The following is a 26893-nucleotide window of genomic DNA, read 5'->3' as shown; positions in this document are numbered from 1 at the left end:
GCCTGTGACATGTTATCTCACTTAAGTAACCAGCACCAGATATGCAACTTTTGTTATCAAGTTACTGTCTCCCAGAAATGCATTTTTGGCTCTCTCAGTTGGTCTAAAGACCTATTTTAGACTATGATGGTGGCAGATAATTTTTCTACTAAGAAATGTAAGATAAATGTAAACCTCTATATAAGTGTTGTATATTATAACACACACATTCAGGGGAAATGAAGGGGAGAGATTTCTACAGCTAAACATGATCTCAAAAAATTCTTCCATATGTGGAAAAGACTGGAAAGCTAACATATAAATATAGATATATATAAATATACACACTGTTCAATGTGTATACATTTATATCACATTCATTAAACCTCAAAATATAAAATAAATTAATTTCTCTAAGCAAAGGAGAAGTATAACTTTTCAATGTGAAAAATTCATCTCCTGGAGTATCAAAGACAGCAAAACCTATTTCCTACTCTTTTTTTTAATACAACTCCAGTTTAGCTGGTCTTTTTGTAAATTAAAATTTAATATAATTAAAAGATGTTTAAAAAGTAGCCTGGCTAGAGTATAATTGCAATTAGGAGGCAGGAATAACAAAAGCATTAATAAATACTTCAAATTTCCATTGGCTTTCACTTTCAAGTGAGAAATCTTGAATAGCTCACAATGTTTGTACCTGCAAAATGGCAGCAAATCAAAATCAAGAACCAGAGTATTCCTGAAAGATAACTTCAGATTCAGAGATACTCTTCCAAACTTCAAGGCTCTTTCTTTTCTTCCATCATGAGTACAGTGTAACTCACAATGATCCTTATGTTTGAAGCCAAACCTCAAAATGTGGGCAAGCCTCTGTGGAACGCTATTTCAGTTTTCTTCTTAGGACAAAGTAGACAGAAATACCTGGATAGATGTCAGGCAAAATTTTCAATATCTACTGAAATAAGCACATGATAACACTGAATTTTGGGAAATGCTTAGACAGAAGTTACTTCCTCATTAGAAGAGAAGTATTTGCCATTCAGTAGCTGCTTATAATAAACAATATAGCTATGAAAACTGTATACAACTTAAATGGAAAATTGGTGTTTTAAAGGTGACCATGATACAAATAGGATTTTGTTGCATTCAGTTCAACAAGTCTGAACAATGTGCAATATGAATCACAAGTTCTTTGTTCCAGAAGAATAATATGTGCAGCAAAGATGAAAAATTAGATGAAAGATTAAAAATTTGAAAGCATTTATCTGACTAATTTGCACTGCACTTTTGAGTTCTCAAAACACTAATTCAGCACAATACTAGTTATTTACAGTGGATATGTCTGAGATTGTTTATATTGAATGTACTGACAAGCAAACCTTGCCCTGCCCAAATTCCTAAATTAAATAAATCCATGTGACTCCAATGAGCTTAGTGCAGGCTCAGCTCTGTGCTAATGCAATTGCGTGCTGCCCTGCAGCTTGAGGCACCAGCAGAACAAGTTCACATCCATTTGGGGAACAGACAAGAGCAAGCTCACACCTGCCTAAAAACAATGTGTAAACATACAGGATAAAGAAACACACAGAATATTAAATAAAATCTGGGTCAGGGAGGAAGACAGTAATTCCAATTTAATGCATTAGGCAGCTATATCATATCACTCCTTTTATGTAGGACAGTGTCATTGGTTTTCTCCTTCTTTTCTCTTTTCTTCTTTCTTTTTGAACAACTAAAAGACAAAGTTTCAATGATGCAGAAAATTCCCAAACAAGATATTTCATTTTCCCAGGTACTAAACTTCTGCTTTGACTGAAATTTCTACTCAGAGTCTAAAGAAATTTGAAGAATTTTATGCTTTTCAAATAACCATGGCTATTTGCATTAGCTAAAATACTCTGTTTTATGTTTTTATGGCTGTTAGGTTTTGTTCTTTGGTTTTCTTTTGGGTTTTTTTTTAAGGAAAAATCTCAGTTTTGATATTCCTGAGGCCTGTTCAGGAGCTTGAGGTTGGCAATTTTCCAGGGTGGCCACAGAATACAAGGCATTATGCTAACGACCAGGACTGCCAAAATACACAAAGTAGCATGATCTCCCTTCCCCTAAAATTACATATAGATCGATACAGTGATTTGTAGATCAGGATCCAGACGCTAAAATAATAATCATTGTTTGACTGTCCTGTGGTTCTGATTTCCAAGTCATCCACCTCAAACAAAATCCCATCTGACCTATTCAGAGTTTTTCACATATCGTCTTTCAGCAACTCCAAGGATATTTAGCAGTTCCAGCTGATGAATAAGGACCTGTTGCCAAGACCAGTCACCACTTTACAAATCAATAAACACTTTTTTTTCAGAGCACATGGTCTTCTTCAAAAAGTTAGTTTTTAGTGGCATACACCTACTTGGCGACAGTCAGTTTGTTGTCACGTTTCACGCATCACTGCATGTGATTTCTTTTCTCAAATGCTGGAGTTTATCAGCATACTTTTAAAAAGCCTGTTTAACATGAGGCACATTTAGTAGTAAGACAGCTACAGGCTCCTTCTGGAACAGTTTGCTTTGTGACTGGAGGAAGGAAAGCTCCAGAGATACAGCCTGCCCCATCTCTGCCCTGATAAGGAGGACTTTTCCTGTAGATAGAAGGATAGTTCAGAAACCTTGAACTACCTTTTAGGCCTCCTTGCTGAGATCTCAGAGGAACAGAAAACTTGTTGGTGAGTTTGTAACAAATTACTTCTAAACACTAAATCTTGTAGAAGAGCCATCAAAAATGTTTTAAGTAGGAAAAAAAATCTGTGTAGTCAGACAGGATTAAAAGATGTAAAAGGACATCTTTTTACATTCTTAGGCACCATGTGACATTCCATCCTCAATTATAGCTTCTAAGAATAGGGCCAACTTTTTGGAAGGCATCCAATTCCTAAAGCACACCCTATGATACTCACATTTTTCTAAAAATCTGATTTTCTATGAGCACATAATCTCTCATAAAACAAAATCAAAATATATTTGTAGCCCTGGTGACCACAGAGTAAAGCATTCAGCTTTGAATCCACTACAGCTCAGGTATTCAGGAAACTCTTAGGAGATTAAGAACACTGTACATTTTATTTCTTTTAAAATCTCCAGTACTGTGGGAAGTAAGATTTGATAGTTGTTATAAGCATCAGGATTGGCAATAAAATCTAAAGTATGAAAATTATTCAGATACTATACCTCCAATCTTATACTATGTTAATGCAGAATCAAGTTCTTGCCTATGACCTCTCAAATAGCCTAATTTCCTATTAAGAATGCCATCAGACTAACTTAATCTGAGACACACTCATGTCAGATTACCTACACTTCTTTTTTCCTGTAAAGATGCCACTTTAATTTTGTAATCAATTACAATTTTTTACCAAGTAGTCCATAAGCAGAATCTTGAACTTAGAACATTCAACCACATCTTAATGTTCTCATGAAGTTGGAGAAGTCCTGGGTGATAACCAAAGGTTGCTACTCATTATGTGGAGACCATCCTGCAGTTAGAGATTGGTCATACATGCCAGTAAGTTGAGGACTGTAAGGACTTTGAACAGGGAGTGAAAAATGCCCACAGAAATGAACAGTAAGTGGATATGGGTGACTAAAGCCTCAAACTCAGAACAGGAAACAAACAGAGAGGGTCAGAGAGGCTCCAGAGATTAGAAAACCAAAGGGAACGAGAGGTCACAAATTGACCAGAATTGTGGCTAGCAGGGAGAATTCTCTGTGGCTGGTAACTCACAGGCCTGTTCCCATCCTGAAAGGACACAACTGACAGAAGGAGGGCTGCCCAGTGAGGCAGCTGTGGCAGGGAATACAAATGTGCTGATTCCTAACAACTTTCAACAAGAGCAATTTGCTTGAGCAAACAGAGCACACAGTCACTGATGTGACACACGAAGGCACTTCCTTCAAAACATTTTCTATAAAAGGAAAAAAACTGAAAGATGATGTGGGCAACTAAGGCCAAGACAAAAAGGTTTTAAGAAAAAACAGTAAGGATGTAGAGGTGAGAAATATGAGTTGGGGAGGTAGACAGTAGGGTTTGGGAGAATTTGTGCTGTGGGGCAAGAGAGCTGCAAAATCTGGAAGTTCCAATTTATTTAGCCATGGGGGTTTTTGTCCCAGATAACTCCTGGATGCAACAATCCAGATTAGATTACTGTAATGCACTCTACAAGGGGCTACATAGTACAATTCCTTGGAAACTGAAGCTAGAGGAAAATGCTTGTTCAGCTCATTTTCATTCTAGGAGTATTACACCCGCGCTTCAGGACACACACTGACTGCCAAAATGTTTCCAGGTGGAAATTAAGAAAGATTGCCAACTCTCAAGCCAAAACTGAAGAGAATAAATTTAAGATTTTGTGCAAAGCTGCAAAATTTTTTTTCCTGTTTTTTTTTAAAGACTAGTAAAAATTTGTTAATATACATTACTGACATGGCAGCACTCAATCCCCAGAAATTTATGTCAAATAAAAATCAGATGTATCAAGATAAGCAGAGATCACATCATGACCAACTGTAAAAATACCACGTGTATGGGCAGATGAGAGTTAGAGTCTTCCTACTCTTTATGAAGTTTCCTTACAACTTGACCAGAGTTAGGTCCAGACAAGAATGGCAAAAAAAATCACTCATCTATGCCTCTCCCTAGAGAGTAAAAAAGGAGGAAATAAAGGCTAAAATGTCTGGAAATTTGTCTTTGTTCCCTAGCAGCAGCCAGAAGACCAAAACACAATCCATTGTATGTAAAAAAAGGTGCTCAACTAGTTCCTTCAAAAGAAGTCAGAGATCCTGTTCTTCACTAAGTCTAGAGTCATTCTGCCAAATGCTGCCCTTGGCAGGATAAGAAATCAGGTAAGAGTTATAACAAAAACATAATAATTTATAAAATGTCAATACTTGAAGAGGAAAGCTTCTCATAAATATTATGCCTATTTCAAATAGGATGTGCATCTTCCAAGGTCTTCCAAGGACCTCTGGTACACCTTTCTCTTTACAAAGGGTAGAGAAAGATCTTATTCTTTGTTGCAAGAATGCACTTCACTGTACATACTTTACAGACATAAAATAGCATGCATTTCTCTATATAAATGTGGCATGTGGATTAGAAAATACAGTATTATCTACAGAAATGAAGAATGTTTCAAATTAACTCTGTTCAACTGTCTCTGCCTCTCAGGAAGGTGGAAGAAAACTTTCAAAATCCCTCCCTAGCATCCACCAAATTAAAAATGCACAACGTTATCTCCTTAAAAAACTAAGAATGCCCTCTGATGATTTGCAGGCTTATTATTTTCCCATCTTAGTCTGTGCTTTTAAACCACATGTTGGATTATAGTCACACACCTAGAATCTGTGTGTAATGTTGAATGGGAAATGCAGGTTTCTGTGGTACACAGAATGAATACTGCAAAGAGCGGTAAATAACAACAAAAAAATAAAGAAAAAAGTAAAAGCCATGATTGAAAAAAAGTAAGATAAAGCAATGTCTAGAGTTCACTCATGACTACCCTTGACTGTGCTGTTTTCAAAGGTTATTTCAGCAAGGATTTTGCTATGAATCTCCTGTTTGCTTTCTTTACATGTAAACATATGCTAGGCTAATCCATTGTTTGCAGAGTTTGTGGAAATTTTGGGATGACAGCACTTCAGAACACCTATTCTAAGTCCAACACAAGCTGAAATAAAGCTCTGTTCATCTAACCTGTTCTTAGCAACCTCCAAGAAAGGACCTTCCATTACATGCATATGAAAGAATGTCCACATTTTATTTCCACTTACAGATTCATTAGACTTATAGTGAAAAAGTCTTCTTTTAAAAAACTAACCTAGTTATTCCTGGCAAAATTGAATTTACTGCTCCTAGCCTTTCTCCATTGGGCACTGGAATACAATTGATCATCGTCTTTTTCACAACAACATTTTATGTATTAGAAGACTTATGTCTCCCCTTTGGTACTTTCTAGACTAAACAAATCATGTTCTTTAAGCCTTCCTCACAGGTCATGTTCTCTCAAACTTCTATCATTCTTGTTGCTCTCCTTTTGTCCCTTTCTACTTTGTCTATGTTTCCTAAAGTATGGAGATCAAAACTGTAAACAGCTTTTCAGATAAGCTCTCAGCAGTGCTCCAAGGAACAGAATAATTGCATCCTGCTTCTTCTTCAGTATTATACCTATCCTAGAATTAGATCCAACTTCATTGCAATGGTATTCCACTGTGCAATTTAGATTCCTTTTTCCATGCTATTACCTCAATAGCATGCGACTTCTCCCCTGTAAGCGGACTTGTCTTTGCCGAATTTAACATTACTTATTCTAGACTTTCTCCAATTTATCAAGACTGGAGCAGCTTATTGAGCAGCTTGACTTCTCCTGCTGTGCTTGGAGCTTCTTACACCTCTGTTCATGATCAACAATATTAATGGCCTTTCTATTTCACCACTGAAATAATCTCTAATAAAAATACTCCACAGAATCAGATAAAGGATAGACCTCTTTGAAACCCTGCTGTAACTGGCCCTCCTGTCTGAAAATGAGCAATGGAAAATTTGTCTATTGGTTGCACACCTAACTCATGGCAATCTCATTATTATTTAAACTAAAAAATATATTTTTAAATAAAGCTTTTATTATTGCAATTCATTTTATATTAGTTATTCATTACATTACAAAATTATGTATTTATTGGCATTTAACAATATCTGGTGGGACAGCATTAAACACCTGATGAATTAAAAGCTACCACTTTCTGCTTTAACCACAAAACCACTTACCCTATCAAAGGAAATTAGATTTGTTTGATATAATTTTCCTTGGCAAATTCAAGCAGACTAAATATAGGATGGGTATGCTAGACCTGCATTCTTTTGTAAAGAATGGCCCAAAGCTATCACCTAGGAAAAAATCTGAGAGTACAAGTGCTAGTAAATACTAGTAAAATAGCTACTATTTTATGTGCTCTATCTTTAATCATGCACCTATTTCCACTATTCATATAACATCTCAATGTTCTTGAATATGTTTTAATACTGACCTTCCTTATGTTCCTTATCCATTCTCTTCCCTAAATAAGCTGTTACCATGCATTGAAAAGCACTTGACTAAACGTTAGCTCTTACATTGTCTTGTGCCTCAAATTTCTTTCACAGGTTCAGGTTTCTTAAATTAGTTGAAAACAGTGTCTGGGTTTCAGTAACACTGTGGTGGTTATTACCTGTTTTTTCACATCTCTTGTCTTCATTTTGATTTTTTTTTCATTCCATTCCTTGTATAAAGCCAAAACTTTTTTATTTTACAGATATTTCCATACAATTTTTCCTTCTTTTATAAACTCAGCCAACTTATCTCTGTTAATCAGAAACAGAACCAAACCAAGACAGCAAGTCCTTAATTCCCTTCTCCTCTTTCTGACAGAAAAAGTTGTTCTTAACATGTTCCAAGAATTGAAATGATTATGTATTATGTTGTTCAGGTTCATGGTTTGTGGTTTTGGGTTTTTTAATTTGTGTCGGTATCCAAGAAATCGTGTTTTCTCATTCTTACCTGCTCCTGACTCTAACACAATTCCATCGGTCACTGTAAAAATGTGTAATTTGCCTCTTAGCCTCCTTCTCCCAATTAAGTAGTCCATCATACATCCCCATTATATTTTCATCCCTGTTTTTCCCTTTTATTTCTACCCAGACATTATGAACTTATAACCTATTTTAGTATCAAAAAATGATTTTTCATATAAAAGCAATGTTAAATTTTTCCTCAGGCTCCTTCATCTGAAAATGAGTTACTGGTTTCTACAGACTGTTTTTCTACTCCAGAAAAATAAGGCACCAGACAAAATGCCAAAATTTTAAACTATTTCAGGACGGTAATAAATACCAGAGCTATTAGCTTCAGTTCAAAGAACGCACCATTGCTTATTAGTTCTTTGGAAAATTTATTTTATTCTGAAATAACAAAATAACAAAGTTATAAAACTGAGGATGAAGAAAGAGGTGACCAACCTGATCTGGAGAGGGTCTGTGGTTGTGTTGTGTCCTCCCAGGAGACCGGTGGTGGTGGTGGTGGTGATGGTGGTGGTAGTGGTGATGGTCATCATCATAGTTATCTGCCATCAGCTTCATTCTGTTTTGTGTCTGTTTAAAATGTAAAGCAAGACAATTTTATTGCATGTTGGAATGTATTATCCCGACAGTGTTTTAGGAATCTCTTGGCTCTGGGGGTTTTTCAGGAGGTTTTTTTTGAGCTGAAGGATCTAAGAATAGAAATCCAGACTGCTGGCTCACAAAGGAAAGGAAAGAGAAATAGAGAAATCAAGTATGTGAACACATCCTCTGTTTCAGCTTTCACATGCATAGAATGACACAAAGTCCGAAAAGTAAATGATGACGGATGATGTGTTTGAAGGGCAAAGGATATTCAGCTTTTCTAAATATATTATTTTAGAGCTGTTTCCTATTCTTTCCAGTCTAACATTATGTCTTAGCAATTAACTTCTTAAATCTCTCTGAAAGGAATAATAAGTGTACTTCAAACATTTACAGTTAGCTACCAAGGCATGTCAGCAACAACCACGAATAGTTCTAAAAGTTCTATTTTGGGGAATTCATTTTAATTGTACACCAGGATCACTCTGCTAAACAATAAGTAAAACAAATCTGAAAACTAAGTGATAGAGACACAGACACTTAGAGAAATAAGAGATTATGGAACTTGACACGTTACTGAATGGAAGTAAGTCTAAGATATAGATCTTGAAAAACAGATCAACACTTCAGCTACAGCTGTGTGCAGATAATAAAATCTATGTCACCATGGGATAACAAGATACATTGCTGCTCTTTATCACTATTACAATTATTCCATACCATGAAATACATAGACTTGAATAATTCAAACCTTGCTCATAACACCAAAAATATCTTATTACCAATAGTCTGACACCAATGGATACAGTTGTCATTTTTTCATGGTAGCAGGACTGAAGACTCTCTCAGGCAAACCTGTTAAACCGCAATCAAGTTTTAATTAATTTTGCACTAACAAAACCCAGAAAAAAATGCTGTCAACACCCAAAGATCTCTTCCAAAATTAAAATAATCAGTTACAGGCATATACAATTAATGACTGAAGGAAAGATAACAGTCTTAGCTCACTTGATGTCATGCTCCAAGGCAGCAGGATTCATGGTAACCCCATCGAGGATGGGAACTAAAAACATTCCCCAGGACTTTGCCCAGATTAATGTGTTCCAAAGGACCAAGAGAAGCAGATGAATTTGAACACAACTCATTTGTTCAGTATGTTCCCATATTAACTGGTCTAGCTGCCTTCCAATGGCAAGTGTCCATGAGATAACTCGTGTCCCATAGCTAGGATGTGGTAAATTTACTTCCAGGACTGCCGTAATTTGATTTTCCTTCAACAACAATTCTATATCAAAGTCTCTGTTTAGAAAATTTCACTGGCAAGTATATTTTCATTGAAAATGCAAAACTTGGAGATTGCTATTAAATTCCCCAACTTTAATGTTTTTTGCTGAATTTGAAAAGCGATTTGAAAAAAAACAAGTAAACTAAATATTCATATTATATAACATTTCAAGTATAACAAAGTCTAATGCAAGGAAAACAGCCACACAGTCCTAGGAAGTCCTGATGTACCTTTTCAGCAATTAATTTTTCTCAGTTTTCACAATGTTTCTCAAGCACTTCACATGATGTTCAATAGAGGATCAGAGAAAACTGCTTTACAGGAGGGGAGCTGTATTCAGTTTAAGTAGAAACAACCAACTAACCCAACCAAACCCTCAAGGCATCCCCAACAAAAAGACACAGGAAACATCACAGGTCAGATGTGCACTGTCAGACTTTCTGAGCATCTCCATAGCACTGTAAGAGCACTGTCTCAATATGGTATAGAGTGAGAAGAATCTGCACAGCTGGAAATATTTTATTTTCTCCCTCCCAAATACAAAGATGGCAGAAAACAGCTGTATGAATTTCAGATGTGACTTTCTATGATTTTGCTAAAAGTATCATCTCAATCTGAATCATCATGGTTGGTCTGCTTGTCTTTAGGTTCAAAGAGGAAGGCCTTTTGAACAAAAGAGTGGAAAAGATGGAGAATTAATAGACAAATAATAAGCCACTTACTATAAACACTGTCATACTCTGCCTCTTTGGGGAAGCTCCTAAAATTTTATGAGTTTATTTTCTTATCAATGAACAGCCTTAAATTTCCTACCTTTCAACTGTATTCCATAAAGAATGCAAAAGTTAAACAAGATGAGATATGCAATCCTAAAAGTGTCCTCTGTAATGAGGTGTTGGGGATTAGGTGTGTCATGGGATAAGAACTGTAAATGAATGATGTCATCTTTCTAATTTGGTGCTGAAATATAAATAAACTACTTCTTATGTTTCTTCCTTTTGCATGCCAGATTGCAGTAAAAAGTGCACAAGGAAATGTTAATGCTCTAGTAGCCTTCCTTTAGTGTGCCTGTTCCGGAAGCAAAATATGCAAGAAATATGAAATGAGAATTTCTTTTCCACTCAAGTACCCATCAAACCATCTAAACTTCATCATGACTTGTAACTGCCATCAATTTCTTAAAATGATGCAACTTACCTGGCAAAATATTACTTTTAAAAGCACTTTGTATTTATTTGTTAGCTCTTCAACTGAGAGCAGATATAATTTTGATGTTCTGTTTGTCTTTTGCCACACTTCCACACTGAACTGTATTTTACAGGTATGCTTAGCTTTGGCTTAACAAGTACAAACACCTTATGATTTCAAACTTTCAAAAGCAAGATTTTTGAGGAGGACAAGCAGGAGGATTTCTGGAGAAGAACAAAAGTAAAGCTATCCTGAGGAAGAGTACAATCCTTATCACATCCTTCTAAACAGAAATCTGTAACATCACTTCTGTTTTCTCCCGTTGCTAGCTTTTGATATTTAGCAGGCTTTGAAATGCCAACTACATTTTTATTGGACGAAGGAATTAATGAACCACATTGGAATTTGTTCAGAACCCCAGGGCTTCACACCCCTACACCTACATACAGGCACACACAGAAAGGTGTGTACGTGTTGGGATACTGGATTATCAGCCAGAGGAAAATCCTCATGGTCTTGGTGCCAGAGCAACACATTCAGGGAGTGCTTCAGTGCTGCCTGAGAGGGGAAATGCCACACTGTGACCTGGCATTTCCATCATTCATTTCCTGCAACATCTTCAGCATGCCTGAAAAGTTCCTATTCAAGGACACCCAAGACCTTTTCTTACATTTCTTTAGAAAGCACAGCACATTACTCAATACTGACATTTCTGGATGATCAAGAAATTGAATCTTGGAATAGATAATAAATGAAAATTAGAGTGGTGATCACACATGCATTCAAACTGTATAATATCTAATGTGCACCACTGGTTACTTTGCACAAGTCACACCTTATCTGAAATAGTTATATTGCACAGGTCAAACTTGTATTCACATTCTCCTCTCACACCTGAAAATGGGGTTGCAAAAACTTTACATAGCCACAGCTCTGACAAAAAAAATTGTCATGCTAACAGTTATTTTTGAAAATGTCTAGAGAACACCAGGCCCACACCTGAGAAGGAACATGTTTTAATTTGGTTTTATACTAGAAAAGAAAAACATGTTAACTTGTAAAATGCAACAATTAATTAACTCTATCTCCTAAAGAACATGTATGGCCTTATTAGTTCTAGCCTAAACCGTGTCCTCAGATTTTTTTTTTTGCTCTCAATTTATTGACTACATTCAAAAAATACTGCATCCATTTTGAAATAAAGGAATGATCAAGGAATTAAAAGCAGCTTAGATCTACTTGCACAGGTATATTAACCCTTAGGGCTTGAAACAGTTGTCTTTGATCATTCAATATCACTATTTGCTAAGCTGTCAAGGTCATGAATGGTATGTGTAACTGAATTTTTAACCCACTTACCAAAGAATTTATGACCTAGCACTGCAAGAAAACTGACAGCTATTTCTTGTCCTCCTAAAATTCTGTTGAGTTTAAGGAAGGATATACCAAAGTGAAATGAAAGTCTTTGATTGACTGGTAACAGACTAAATAGCTTAACAGCAATCTGTAACTGTAAAACTGTAATATTAAAACTGTCTTTTACAAAATATTTTAGCAAGGTGGCAATAGGGAACTATGCTTTCATCTGTCATCTGGATCAAGTTAACAACGAAACTCTCATAAATGAGGTTCAAATGAGGAAAAATAGTAAGATTTGTTGCTCTGGGATATAGGTGTAATACAATTCAATAGCTATTACTTTCCTTTGCATTTTCTACTCAATCTTTTTTCATTTAATGGAATTTGAAATATTTCTAGAATACTCACTTTCAATAGGGTAGGATTTTTCCCTATATGAGAAGGAGGCAGATATAAAGCCTGCAAGCTGTCCTGGAGCTACCCTGGGATCCATTTCTTAGAGCACAAAATTTAAAATCTAGAGACACACATTCTAGGTTTGATTCTGCAATGACCTCTTGCTGTCTTTAATGACACAGAAACTCTTTTTCTTGCAATTTCACTGCTTGAAAATAATCCCACATTCTAATTCCATTCTAATAATTCCACAAAGAACTCTGAAAACTTCATGAGGCAAGCATTTAGTTCTAGTCTTCATAATTTTTAATAACAGGTGACTTTATTTGAGCTTTTTTTCTCCTGACACAATATTTTAGAAAACAGAAAAGGGCAATGATCTAAAAAATTGCATTCTCCAGACTACAGAGTTCACCAAGTTTATCCAGAAGATGCATGAAGGAATTAATGAAAAAAAGTTTGCTAATTAAGCCAGGTCTGGACTTAGGCTCTCCAAATTAAAATCAGTTTTCACATTAGAACAATATTTTTGCATGTTCTTTGAAAATTGTTGTCGTCTGAAGAGAAGGGAAGAATTTCTTACCATGTCTACTGCTGCACAACTCAGAAATCACAAACTGCCATGGAATACAATTTATACTGGATTTGCTTTTTTGGCAAGTTACAATTCATTAGATGTTGGACAGCAAATGCTGTACTTGACCTCTGAAGGTCACACCCCTGAAGTTCAAGAAATTACACTCATCACTCACAATCTGTAAAGGACTATAAAAGTTTGCATAAAATCATGACTAGATAAAACCAGCGTATTTTCTTATTAAAAAAAAACCAAAACATTACAATAAAACAATGTAGATTACCACATTTGTGTAACAGGAAGACAGTCTTGGAAAGTAGCTACAAAAGGTATTTGAGAAGGCACCACAGAATCCTGTGCTTGTCAGTAACCCTTACGGTGACTTTTGATAACAAAAGAGTCACCACAAGCTACAAAAAAAACTAAAATTAAATGCCATTTAAAGCCTGTACTTCCATAACTTAATAAAGTTCACTAATCCTTTTTTTTTTTAGACCCACTTCAGCAAGTTTCCCTTTATTCCACTTCTGTGTCTCAACAGAATTAAATATTTTTCTGAGATCAAGAATAACAAGTTCAAGTTCCAACCTTGGAGCCTCTAAAAAATCATCTTCAACCTCACTGTCATTGTTCCACCTGCTTTTAGCATCTCAAGCCTGTAGAGATACCTTCATCCTGCACAAGTGATATGAAAATAAGCCAAAGAGTGAGAATAATTTGCCACCTAGAAAAGGAGAGATTCCTTTGCAATGTTTCAGTATAAACTTTTGATATACTTTGGGGCACTGCTTCACTAACTATCCAGCTGTAGAAGAAAAGAAAATTCCAAGGCTATTGCTAGAATGCCAGACCTTGAGACTGCTCCATTTTTAAGGGTAGCACTTTTCTTGAATCCACATGATGAAATGAGACAAATTGTTAAAACACATCCACCAAGTATGGTTTTGACAGAAGGGTCGTTTTTCCACAAGCCAGAGGATCTGTTAACTGGTTATTGCTCTGAAGGATCTTTGCCACTATTAGAGCTGCATGGAAGAAGTGGATTTAATAGACTTCCAGAGATTGTATTACTTTATGCTAATTATTCAGGCCACTTTTAACAGTGTAATACTAACAACATCATGCTAATTATTTCCAAAATAAATTATACTCTTGTCTTCAGTGAGTATAAATATACAATAATATTCAATTCAGGCTTCTTTGTTGCTTATGTGGGGAGGTTTTAGACACCAAGAAAACTCCAATGGGAAAAAAAAATGAGGTTAAGACTCTTAAGTTTGCAAGCACTCATCAGTAAGTGAAAGATAACAAAAACATTGCAGTATGTTAACTAAGCAGCAACTGTAAATGCTAACTAAGTATGATAATCATAACCGTATGGGTGTTGGAATGCATCACCATGGGGCGGCGTTATGTTTTACTGAGTGCTTTAATTATGCATTTTCTTTTTATAACATCCCTGTAATGTAATCTGTTCTTGTATGCTTACTCTTAACTACATTTTAACATGGGTTTTGGTGCTTTGTTTCCTGCCTCCATTGAAGAACACAAATTTTTCCCTGTTAAAATTCCAAATGGGCTAATAAGCATGTTTTTCTTTTCCTGTTATAGTGTATGACTTGTCTTGGAAAGTGTGAGAGACAGGATGCATGCAGGCTCAGAGTGTGCATGATAGCACACTGCAGAAAAGCTTGGCTACTCTGCATTTAACTCTTTTTAGGTTTTACCTCATTAGGATAAGACTGTTCCACACGATGTAAGGAACACAGTCAAGTTTTCATGCTAAGAAAGTACACATATTTTTATTTTTCATATCTATATTTACTTAACTCACATGGTATTTTTACATTTAAATCTTAGAATTCTTATAATCTGTAACATGTAACCCAGAGCAGTTGACGTTCAGGCCCTGTCTGCCTTCGCAGGACAGAAAATAGGGTTTAAGAAAAGGTATATTCTATTTTCCAAGTTTTCATTAAATCCAACATTCTACCAGGGAAAATACAAAATCAATGGACTAATTAATACTCTGACTCCTCTGCAGCACTGCAAAGCAACTTCTATGTAAATCTTTTCAAAGACTCAGGTCTGGTAATTTAGTGTTGAACCTGAGATAGAAGCTTTACAGACACTTCAGTTCTTTTTTAATTAGAACACTATTTAACTGGTATGAACAACCATTACACCTGCTGCTTTGCCAGATGACAAAATGTGACTGACTTACCCTGAAAGAAGTTACAGCTCAGAGTAAGCCTCCCTCTTCACAAGCTGAAGGACAACAGCCTCCCAAACACCAGCTGGGATATTGGACACTTGGCAGACAGAGACAGGCAGCACTTCCAAGTGCCAAGCAGACACTTATCTAAAGTACTGAGGCCAAATTTCAACTTTTCTGACACTTGTGATTAAACAAAGCTATGCTGAATAGAACATGGACCATCTGACTTTTTTTGTGCATTTTCCCGCATTTAGAACTTGTGGTTTTGAAGTCTTTTAAAGCTCTGTGAATTAAAAGTATGGCTTGAAGCGCAGGAAATATCTCGTAATAATACAGCATACTCAGTAATGTATAGGCTCAAGTCATGCTAAAGTTATTTGTCTGAGTCCTACTACTAACCTGGGTAATTACATAGAAGTATGTAAGAACATAGACACAAAGCAGTGGGTTAAAAAGCATAATTAAAGCTCTGAAACTGTAGCTGCCTGAGGACATCTCAGGCCAGGTCCTACTAAAAGCAGACAAGCAACGGAAGAAGGAAGGTTCTCTTTTTTCCTTTTTACAACAGGAAATAACTCATTAGAAAGATACTTCCCCATAATAATTATTTAAAACCAGGCATGAATCAGAAACTTCAGCAACTAAATAAGGATTTAGAAACTGCAAATCTCTGGTTGGCAGCACTGGTCATTTTTCACCATCTTTAATGTCTGAATAGTGAGTTTCAGCTGTAAGTTTTACAATTTCAATACCAAGCCCAGGTGTCCCATTTGTATCATATAGAAAATATAGCTTAAGTTGAAATTCCTACATTTATTCCATTGTATGCAACAAAAATTGCTAAATAAAACATACATTTCAATACATAGGTTGTATATTTAAATACAGACTGAAATGGTGATAACATCACACCTTGATATGCTTAATAGAGACCCTTTATATATCACTAATTTCTTTATGGTGCTGGATTGTAAGAATTACCAGTTTTATCCACAATTACAGCATCAGAAGTACCAAGTTTCTACGGTATTTTTTTTAGTACCTGGCTTCTTAGCACTGCATTTGAGATCAAGTGTTAAACTATATTTAGTCTTATTATCATGGGGTATGTTGCAGTAGAACATAAGGATTTGTTTAAAACATGTCACATGGAGAAAAATCCTTTTGGTTTGGGAGTTCAGATTGTTATAATGGGGATATTCACTACTCTTGTTTGAGGTACTTAATAACCATTTTCACCTACCAAGCAAGTCAGATCCAGAATTATAAAAGTTCCAGTGCTAATATATATATTATTTTATATCTGCATTACCTACTTTTTCCATTTAAGATTTTCAGTCTCAGTGAAGTTAAACTATTTGTCTGAACAAAGTTCTAGGGAAAGTTCAAGACCAGATTATCACCAGTGAAAAAAGGCTTGAGCCATGGTGCGGCTTAAATTGTGACACAGATCCTTCAAGAATCAAAAAACTCTGAACAGAGAACAAACAGAAACAGATTTTAAAGCAGGAAAGGGCTCATGTACCAAGCCTTTAGTGCTTTCAAGGGCTGACTGCTAAAGGCAAAAGAAGCCCCTCTCATTGGAAAAGGTTTCTGTAAAAATACCATCCAAAAGATTTGGATTCCTGAGAGCATAAGGAGGAAAAAGTGATGCCATATCCAGCTATGACCCAAGTCCATCAAATTTTATAATATAAATTGTCAAATCTTACTGAGAATATGTGAAAAGTGTTACGAGAGCACTGCCAACATTTTCAGTATTTTTCCAACACAGAATGTCTTTTGAATCAACTAAATCATTCAGGCAAAGGCTTTTAGATCCACTCACACATTGCCTTGCCTACCTTGTGGCCCTCCAGTGTTAAGCTACAGGGAAAAGTGGCACTGCACCTCCACCCCCACGGGAACCTGCACTGGGCAAAACTGAGATGCAATCCATTTGCAATGACTGTCATGACCCATGCTCAAAAACACAGATTAAAAATCAGGTTAAAAATTAGGAGAATAAACCCCAATGTTAAGACATGCAGAAATATTACTTTAGGATATTTCTGCTTAATAGAAAAGTATAAACTAAAAAGATTTTTAAGGTAGTAAAGCCACTGAATGCCTTGTATTGCTTTACATGGGATCTGAACAGCCACATTTAAAATCAGAGAGTAAAAGCCATTTTCATACATTTGCTGAGAACTTTTAAGGAAAAAACAACCAGGCTGATTAGGAAATTATTAGGACATCTATTCTTACCTGTCCAAAATAAACAATGAACCTGTGTAGTGTAAGTGCAACAAAAATAAAACTAAAACTTAAGGGCCTCAGACTTCTCTTTTGTTTAAAATTAGGTGCTTAAAGCTTGAACAAGACCAATATTATGAGTAATGGTAAACAGCATAAACCCAAAAGGTAAAAAAGAAGCAGAGTGGCCAATTACGTCTGCAGTACCCCTGTGAATGGCTTCTTAACACATATTCTACTCACTGTGCAGTAATACTGCACAATTCAACTGCACAATCAATGTCTGTCTGAAGCAGATCTGTGTAAACAGCAGCAGCAATACAATAACAACAGCAATAACAACAACAAGAATAAAATGATGTAGTGCTATAACATTCACACCTATGAAATTCAAGGCAATCAGAAAGATTAAATTTGTATAGCATCAGAAACTGAAGCAACAGAGAATAGGAACCAACCCCAGAGCTGCTGCTGTGCACAAGTGCTGCAGATAACAATGTCTGTAATGACACTGTAAAAAAACAGTGCATGACTTTTTGGCTCCCACACTTGTTAAACTTATAGAGAGCTTAAATGCAATTAATTAATTCACAGTGCTGCAGAAAAATGTTTTGGGCTGCCAGAATAATCACAATCGCAACAACTTCTAGTAATATTCTTTTTTTGATACAGTAAAATAAACCCTTTCAATATCATAAAATACACAATGCAGTAAAGCTGAATTAATCAGGGAAAATACAACTTGGGGAATTTTGTAATTCTTGAATGCTTGATGTTACCACCATAATATCAGAGTAGCAAGGTTTCTGAAGTATTTAACTAGAACAGTATATGCAATGCAACACTCTGCCTACAACTCCACTTTCCTCATTTTCTGGTGAAAGAGCTTTTTAAAATATTTACAGGGTAATTAGTCAGAATTAATTCTGTGTATTGCATGCAGGAGAAAATATTGCTAGCTGTTAGCTTGCTGAGGAAGTGTGATTACACACATTTTTTAAATTCCTTGATTGTTTCTCACCCTTTTTGTTGCATTAGCAATATGTTGATGTGATGAAATATAGAGCAGTGAACTAAAAAACTCTGCCAAACACCAGCTTTGCCTCTGGCCAGAGTATTCTGTACACCTGCAGCCCTGAAAGCACTGGAAAGGTTTCTAATTTCATGTTTTGAGAAGAAAAATAAAATGCTCTTAAGGAGTTAGAAGACCTTGCCTTTTGGCCAACTGCACTTACATTTTTGGCACTATATCCTGGAAGTGAAAAGAGACAACTGGGACATTTTATCTCAGTATCCAAGTTCAGGATGAATCAGTAACATAGCAGTGTCCTCTGCTCTTCCCAAGAATCTCTTGAGATGTTCTAAAAATTGACTTTTTAGCTAATTATTTCATGAAGGATTGCATCACTGTACAAATTTATCTAAAAATACCTTCTCAGAATTCTCAAAAGGAATCTTGGCCAGGGTGATTATGCACATTATGTAATCACTCAGCCAAGCCCACATGGTAATTTTGTTTAATACTGTATTACTGAAAGGTTTTTTTCTAAACCTACTACAAAGTTCTACAGCTTTCAAAATATAGCATTTGGTGTACGAATCAAAGCAATGCCAGTGGTCTTGTTTTGCTGGGAGTGTATTACAATGCTTCCCAAATATTTAGGCAGTAAACAATAAATATTTAACTGACAGATTGCAGCTGCTAAATTGTATTTAAATCATTACAATTAAATGTTTGTTTCTTGTAAGAAAATGGGTTTGCAACACAGAGGTCAGAATTATTACTACTAATTTTACAGCTGAATACACCGTGATACAAATAATTTTTCTAGGTTATCTAGGTTTTGGCATAAAAACAATTCTCTTCTTCCAGCTTAAAAATAACAGAACTTTTACTTAAACTCACACAGTCACAACCCATAAAAAGATGGCTTAACTCATTCATATAAATAACATTTTAATCTTTTAAATATGATATGCCTATCTGTAGCTTTTTTAAAATAAATCATAAATATTCCCATTTCCTGACAAAGGCAGAATATTTCGCTTCTCTAGGATGCCTCTTTTTATTTTGCAGTGTGAAAAATTGTGACAAATTATTTTAAAATCAATGTCCTAATAGGGGTTTACAATGTATTTGACATTCACAAATGCCAGAAAATGTGGATATATATGAAAGGAATATAGATTTTTAATCATGGACCAACATGTTATTTTGCCTCTCAAAGCAAAAATTCCTCTTACAGTATAGATCAGGGATGAATTTAGGGCTTTATGTTAATGTTTAACATTATCTAGTGATTCACCTTCTAATATTTATAAATATTTCTCCTTTGATGATCGCATTAGGCTGGAAAAGTTGGGCTTTTTTGAATTCTCTCTTTCAGCAGTGCAACAACTGTGGAAATGGAGGATGGGACAAATAAGAGCAGAAGAAAACAAATGCTGCAGCTGAACATTCACTGAGGTTCTCGAGAATCAGAAACAGCTCAAGAGAGCATCTCTCAAGGACACAGAGGAACTGAATCACACAGGGGGAATCTGCCACTGCCTCCTGCCCAGCAAAGTCAGAGCAAGCCTTTGTGCTGGATGCACATGAGAAACCTTTGGGGGTAGACAGTGGTCCTCCCCAAAGGGATTAAAGAAGTATGAGTGAAGTCTACAACCTCTATTATCAGATAATTCTTAAGTGTAATAAAGGGGTGACCTAGTTAAACCACATTCCTGTTCCTGGTGACTCTTTTTTTGTGGTGTCTGAGATAACAGGGAGATTATTTTGGCATCAATTTAATCTAGTTAAATAGCTTTACTGAAGATCTTTATCGCTATAAATAATGGAGGTATTTGAAGTATTTGGTTACAATTCTAACTGAAGTCATCCAACACAATGCTTCTCTAGCAACCCTCTTCCTCCTCTCTGTCTGAAGAAAGTCATCAGTGTTTTGAACACTTTCCAGCTATAGCTTAAAGGTTCAACAACAAAACAAAACAAGCACATCAACAAAACAGTTGCTCAGTTCTCTGACAGACATTTTTTTTAAAAGGTGTCATGGAACATAGCAAAGGGGTGTATTCATTTACTCTTCAGGAACCTAAGATGAAGGCAAAAAAGGGAGATGTCTAACAAAGACATCTTTTCCAAAGCAAACCAAAACAAAAATCCCTAAAATTATTTGGACCTCAACATCATCTGCTCTGGTGCAGCACAGTGATAAGTGATAAAAAGCATGAAGCATGTCTGCCTATTTATCATACAGATTTTGATTAAATGTATCCTGGGCAGCTGACTGACCTGAGAGACAACTGCATCATGGCCAGAACATATGTGGTAACATCTGTTTCTAGAGAGTTTTTAAACTATATATAGTTTTTATTTAAACCTCAAATTACTTATAATGTTGAAGACACAGTGATTTTTACCCATTTGAGAATTTATTTTAAGGATAATCACAATTTCTAGATAACCTCTCAAAAGGCCTGAAGCCCTCTGGAAACACAATTATTTTACAACAGATAAGGAAACAACTGAACAAGAGGAGGTTAAAAAGACTCAACAGAATGGACAGAACTTGCTTTATGCAAAGAGCATCTGCTGTCCCCTTTCACAGAATTAAGAAGGTTGGAAACTATATGAAAAGGGAAAACAAAATGTATTGGCTGCATATAATATGAGCCAAGCAAATGTGCAGCTCATCCTTAACAACTCCAGAGAAACAATAAACACTTAAATGGAACACATCCTACCTTGTGCAACTGCTGACACGTGTCAGACCTGGCTTGAACACTCTCAAAAGGACATCAGCATAAAACAGTGCAAATGAAAATAAGTGTCAGTTTTCTGTTGCTATGAAAGTATGAAAAGTAAAGTCTCCCCACCTGCTGTTTTAACTGATGTACTAATCTGTCCTTCTCTCGTTTAAGAGCCATTACTTCATCTTGCGTCTTCTTTTTCTTTGAGGCAGACAGCTCAAGCAAGGCAATATTTGCATCTTTTTCACTAATTGCAGCAAGCAAAGCTTCCTGTCTGATAAAATAAAATTAAAATTGTTACATTCTCATTAAAACAGAATATATATTGCTATACCACACTATGTGAGATGTTTCTTTCAATCACTAGGAGAACAATCACTTACCTTTGGAACACTTCAAATAGCAAACACTGTCAGGTCTAACCAAATCATGAAATAAACTAATTAGGCAAAAGTTTCTCTTTATAGACTTTTCATTATTTGCTTCATCAACCATTTATCACAGTCTATTTTACTACAATATGATATCTAACAATAGTTCTGTGAAATGTCTTGCTTTTAAAAATCTTAGATTTTTTCTTTTGTAATTCACTTTCCTGAATTCTAGAATTCCTTACACAAATCTCTTTTGATGTATGCAGCTCACAGAGATTGAATAATAGAAAGAAGATATAGATAAAACCAACTTTTATATTATCCTGTTAACTTGGTACCCTAGAGCTCTCAGTGCAGGAATCTCTGGATATCTTCCTCATATTTACTTACATGTTTTCCTATGGATTTATTATCATGTGCTGTGTCAACAGAAAAATATATTTCTAAAAGTAAAATACAAGTTTTTTGATCTGATTGTTCATGAGAAATAATTTCCTTTGCAATCTTGACCCCTCAGTTTTAGAGAGCGAACATAATCTTACAGCGCTCAGATAAATATGGGATAACACAGACACTCACAAGGGTACACCACAAATAGTTTGTGAGGAAATCAGACAAAGGCAATTTTTTACAACATGCAGTTGAAAGCACAGATCTTGCAGTATCTTATACCCTAAAATGCTCATGCTCTGGCAAGGCCCTAATCTGTCCTTTAATTTCAAAAATAAAAGAAATATATTCACCTTCTGCAACGTATTCAGTGACAGACTATGACTTATCAGCCAAGAAAGAGCACATAATACCTAATAGCTTTTAGAAAAGAATACATTATGGCCTGCACCTTTTCCCAGAACTATATAAGATCAATCATTAAAAAATAAACATGGATAAATGAATCATAAATTAACCTTAGGCTCCAACTGCTAATAAATGTAAGAATACGGCTCGTGAACTTCATACAGTCAAGGTGAGCTAAAAGTTTGGAATTTTCACAGTCCTTTGCTTGCCAGCAAAAATGTCAAGAAAGTTACTTCACTTTTATTTCAAAGTTCCTAATGTATTAATATAAATATTTATAGGACAATATTTCTGATGGAGTCAAAGAAAAACAACCCATTTATTTTAGGCAAAGTTATGCGACATGGATCAATTTTAGATAAACAGTTGCATTTTATTCATACACATTAATAGTCTCATTTATTATTCTGTCTTGTTCATTCAAATCTCAGTTAAATGATGTTTAAAAGAGAATGCTGTAAGACTCCAACAGTCTTATTTTAAATTATAGTTATGAATTATTTTAAATAACCAATATTACACAAAAAATATATATCAGAGGGTTGCATATCCATTATGTTAATTTGAAATGAAGTATAGGTACATTGTTCTTCTATAAACCTCATAATAATGCATAAAAATTGCTGTGTAGTAATTTGTAAAAGACTGTCAGTCTGTTGATGTGTTGTGCTCAAGTACCTATTCCATAACATTTTCATTAAAAGATCAGATTTTTAATGCACCAAAATAGAAAAAAACAAGGTGATTTGCTACACTATTCATTTCCTCTGAACTTGCAGAAAGGAAGCAATTTATCATAAAATCATGGAATGGTTTGGGTTGGGAAGGACCTTAAAGCCCATCCAGTGCCAACCCTGCCATGGCAGGGACACCTTCCACTGTCCCAGGTTGCTCCAAGTCCCATCCAACCCGGCCTTGGGCACTGCCAGGGATCCAGGGCCAGCCACAGCTGCTCTGGGCACCTGTGCCAGGGCCTCACCTCCCCCACAGATGTCAGGCATGACAACACAAGCTCTCTGGCAGAAATAAAGGTATTCTGTGACTTTAAAGCCAAAGAAAAGGAAACAGCATATTGCATATAGGCATAGAATATGTTCTTCCAAATTAAATAAGGTTCAGTCCTCTGCAGTTTTCTGAGAGCATACTGTCATAAAATTACAGAGAAAGTTAGTTAGAAGTGTAATAATGCTCCAGTTATAATATCTCAAGATAAACATTAATACTACCATCACAAACCTACCTAATTTTTGTGTGTTAAAGAAACCTAAATCTCAGAATTTCAAAGGTTTTAGGATATATTTAAGTTCAATTTTAAGTTGTATAGGCTAACTCCATGCCAGCCAGCCCCAATATAATATGTCTGCTCTCTAATAGCAAATTCCACAGCAAATACTTGTCACCCATGAGGTTTTTAATGATATATAGTTATTTAACACATATTACATCTGTAAAAAGCCAAAAATTGAATAAAACTATTAAATTAAAGGTTGAAAAGGACATGAAGTATACTGAAGTTTACTTCTTTGTTTGAAGTTTACTTCTTTACTTCTTTTTTGAATTTTTACTAAAATTCAGTATACTGAATTTTACTTCTCTGAAGTTTAGATCATGTCACTGCCTCTAAATTGGCAGTAAAAACACAAACCTGACTAGTGAGGAAGAAGAGTCAGAACTACTGAATTATTTGGTATCATTTCAACATCTGATGATAGGATTCAGTGACATCCAGCCCACTTTAAAGTAACAGATGAGGTGAAACCTTTCATGGGAGAGGAGAGCCATGCTTTGAGAAATCTGCACTCTGCAGCCCCAAACCCACAAAACTTTGCAGACCCTTGCGTGTATTTTCTCAGCTGATGGGGATTTTCCTATCTTGGGAAAATATGTAACCAAACACTTTATTCCAGGAAATAATGACTCATATCAAGCACTTCCAGGAAATGATGGTTCATAGTCATGTGAAATAGCTGCTGTCAAATCACACCACAAGTGGTCCACTGAGACACTCCGAGATTTGAATCAAACCCACAGCACATATATGTTTAAACTGCACCCCCAACATTATTGCCAACATATTTTTTAAATCTTTGTAGTTAATTTAAGTGGAGCTGGGAGGAGACGACTGCACGATACAAGAGTGGGGATTTCTGGGGAAGTGCTTCCCCAGCCACATGGAATGATGAACACATCAAAAGCAAACTCACACTGCCAGCACTGTTGGAGCCACCCAAATGTGAGCCAGCCTCCACTGAGGGGCTGCAAAGCCTCAGCTATCTGAGACAAGGTGTTTTAGCTCTGGCATGGTGCCACACAACGTGCTGATGGCTTCCAGACTGGGGCTGGCTCACACAGCCTGCCCAAGGGTGGGCACAGCACTGTCTGCACAGACATATTCCTGGATGTGGCAGCAGATTATCCATGTTTATTAGCATGGATAATCTGAAGAGCAATAACCTCAAATATAAGTGTCATTTAACCAGGCATGTGGGTTAACAAGAGGCTGGCATAGCTGGTCTGTTCTACCAAATGATATGTCAGATGCTTTAATTCTTGTTAATTAACTACTCTTGCTCAGAGGGAAGACAGAGAAGCCCAAAAATTTTATTATTTTTTTTAAAGTACAAAATAAAGATGCAGGTTGTGATAGAGCACCTGAGGAAAGCCATGTCCTCCTTTACTCCTGCATGGCCTAGGATCCAGCCCCCACTAGGTCCCTGGAAGACAGAAGTGGAAAAAGACCATGCCCACACTTGTGAGGCACTGGAAGTGAAGAGATCCAAGCATTTATGAAGCTGCCTCTCAGGACAGATTGGGATCTCTACATTATCATATCCTATTTATTACATTTTGCACTCTAGTTTACCCACACCTGTGAAAATTGTTATGCTCGCCTGTCATCATATTTCAAGTTTCCTATGGAAGAACAAAATCTCATGGACAGAGGAAATCTATTATAGCTATTCAGTGACCTTGCTAAAAAATTAAAATTGCTGCTTTTGCAGCAAACATTTGAAATGAGATTATCTGGCCACTAGGAACAAGGTTAATATGGCAGCAAAGTGGCTGACAATAACGATTTTCTCACCTACAAACACAAAGCAATTTCATTCAAAAATGTAAACTGGTGGCAAGGTTTTTACCTAAATCTCTCGGGTGAGTCATAGACTTCTACTTTGCTGTGAGAAAATCAAACTCATCATGAGTTTTAATGCTAGAATTTTTAAAAATCAAGACCTGATTTGGCACCAAGAGCAACATACAGTCTGATACAGTCTCCACTAACGTGCCTAAGAGTGTAAGCATAATTTATAATTCCTAATTATCTACTGTGTCAGAAAAAAAAATGACTATCCAAATACAGTTCTACAGAGATGTTATCACTATTTGCAGCCAAAATGTCTCCTTATTGTTTAATAAATTATAGCAATAAAATACATTTTAAAATAATTTATTAGAGCAGTGGATTAAATGACATTCTTTAACAGTAATATTTATAAAGAGTAATCCCTTTTGTTTTTAGTAGTTTTTCCTCTCTTTTTTTGGCAAACTAATCTGTTATACAAATAACAGGGTAGTATTTTTAACACAAAAAAAAAAAATCAGTCTAACTTTTCACAGTAAAAGTAAGTAAACCCTCAAATTAAAAAATATATATTAAACCTAACAGCAAATGCTCCAAATTGGTAATTATTCTGTACATTTGTCTTTCACCTTCATAAAGTAATTCCTAGGATTCCCAGCTTATATCTTCCACTATAATATGCTGCTTATTGCAAGGAGAGAAGGGAAAACTTTTCCCTGGAAAAGCAAAACCTGTGAAATGAAATTTCTCTTCCCCTGGCAAAGGCTGCCTGCAACAACTCACAGCAATCTAAGGCAAGTCTCCTTAACACAGAGCCAGTGAATACAACAGTCTCTAAACAAGCACACTCACAGCTGAGGGATCTGGGCTGACAGTCCAAGTGCTTCCACTAAGAGGTACCAAGGAAATTTGCACAAAAATCTGACTATACTTAATGTCACTTCATATAAAATACAAAAGAACAGATGGAAGAAACACCACTGCTGTGATGGCCAGGAATTTACACAAGTTGTGTTCTACCCAAAATTCCAGTTTGTATAATGTTTTCATTAACTAATGAATGATGGACTAGAAAATCTACTTGTTACATTTCAATGAGGCTTCAGAATGGGGGGATTTTTCATGTGCCATGAAGACAGGAATAAAATTGGTCTTTCCAAACCAAAGATGCTGTCTAGAAGAGTAAGGAGAAACTTCATATTGGTGATCTGGTGTGAATAAGGCAAGTATCATACCAAGAAGTAAAAACAAAAATAGATTGCAAGGCAGAAGTGAGTCTTTTCATCTACACAAAAAGCCTTAGCTGAAATACTTAATCCAGTAATCTGTGAAAAATGTGGAAAAAGGCAGAAAAATGACTGATGAGAAAACACCGAGAAAAACTATAATAAATAGTCTATGAGGGACAACATGATAATAAGAACATAAAATGCTATGTCAAAATTGAAATAGAACTACTTTTTTCTAT

At 35.8% G+C, this 26893-nt stretch overlaps 1 protein-coding gene across 1 annotated transcript in view; it reads right to left on the bottom strand.

Annotated features, from left to right (window-relative positions):
• The window catches only part of ERC2 (ELKS/RAB6-interacting/CAST family member 2), a 295631-nt gene that overhangs the window by 6003 nt on the left and 262735 nt on the right, over positions 1–26893 (bottom strand). Inside the window, exons 18-19 of the mRNA XM_053989685.1 lie at positions 21298–21445; positions 8020–8151 (exon numbers count right to left, since the gene is read on the bottom strand). Coding sequence (XP_053845660.1) covers positions 8020–8151; positions 21298–21445 — 280 coding nt within the window. The remainder of the gene's footprint in view (positions 1–8019; positions 8152–21297; positions 21446–26893) is intronic.

Source organism: Vidua macroura, chromosome 13 (genome assembly GCF_024509145.1).
Source record: "Vidua macroura isolate BioBank_ID:100142 chromosome 13, ASM2450914v1, whole genome shotgun sequence".
NCBI lineage: Eukaryota > Metazoa > Chordata > Aves > Passeriformes > Viduidae > Vidua > Vidua macroura.
The sequence above is the reverse complement of the archived record's forward strand: the minus strand, read 5'-3'. Positions and strand labels throughout refer to the sequence as shown.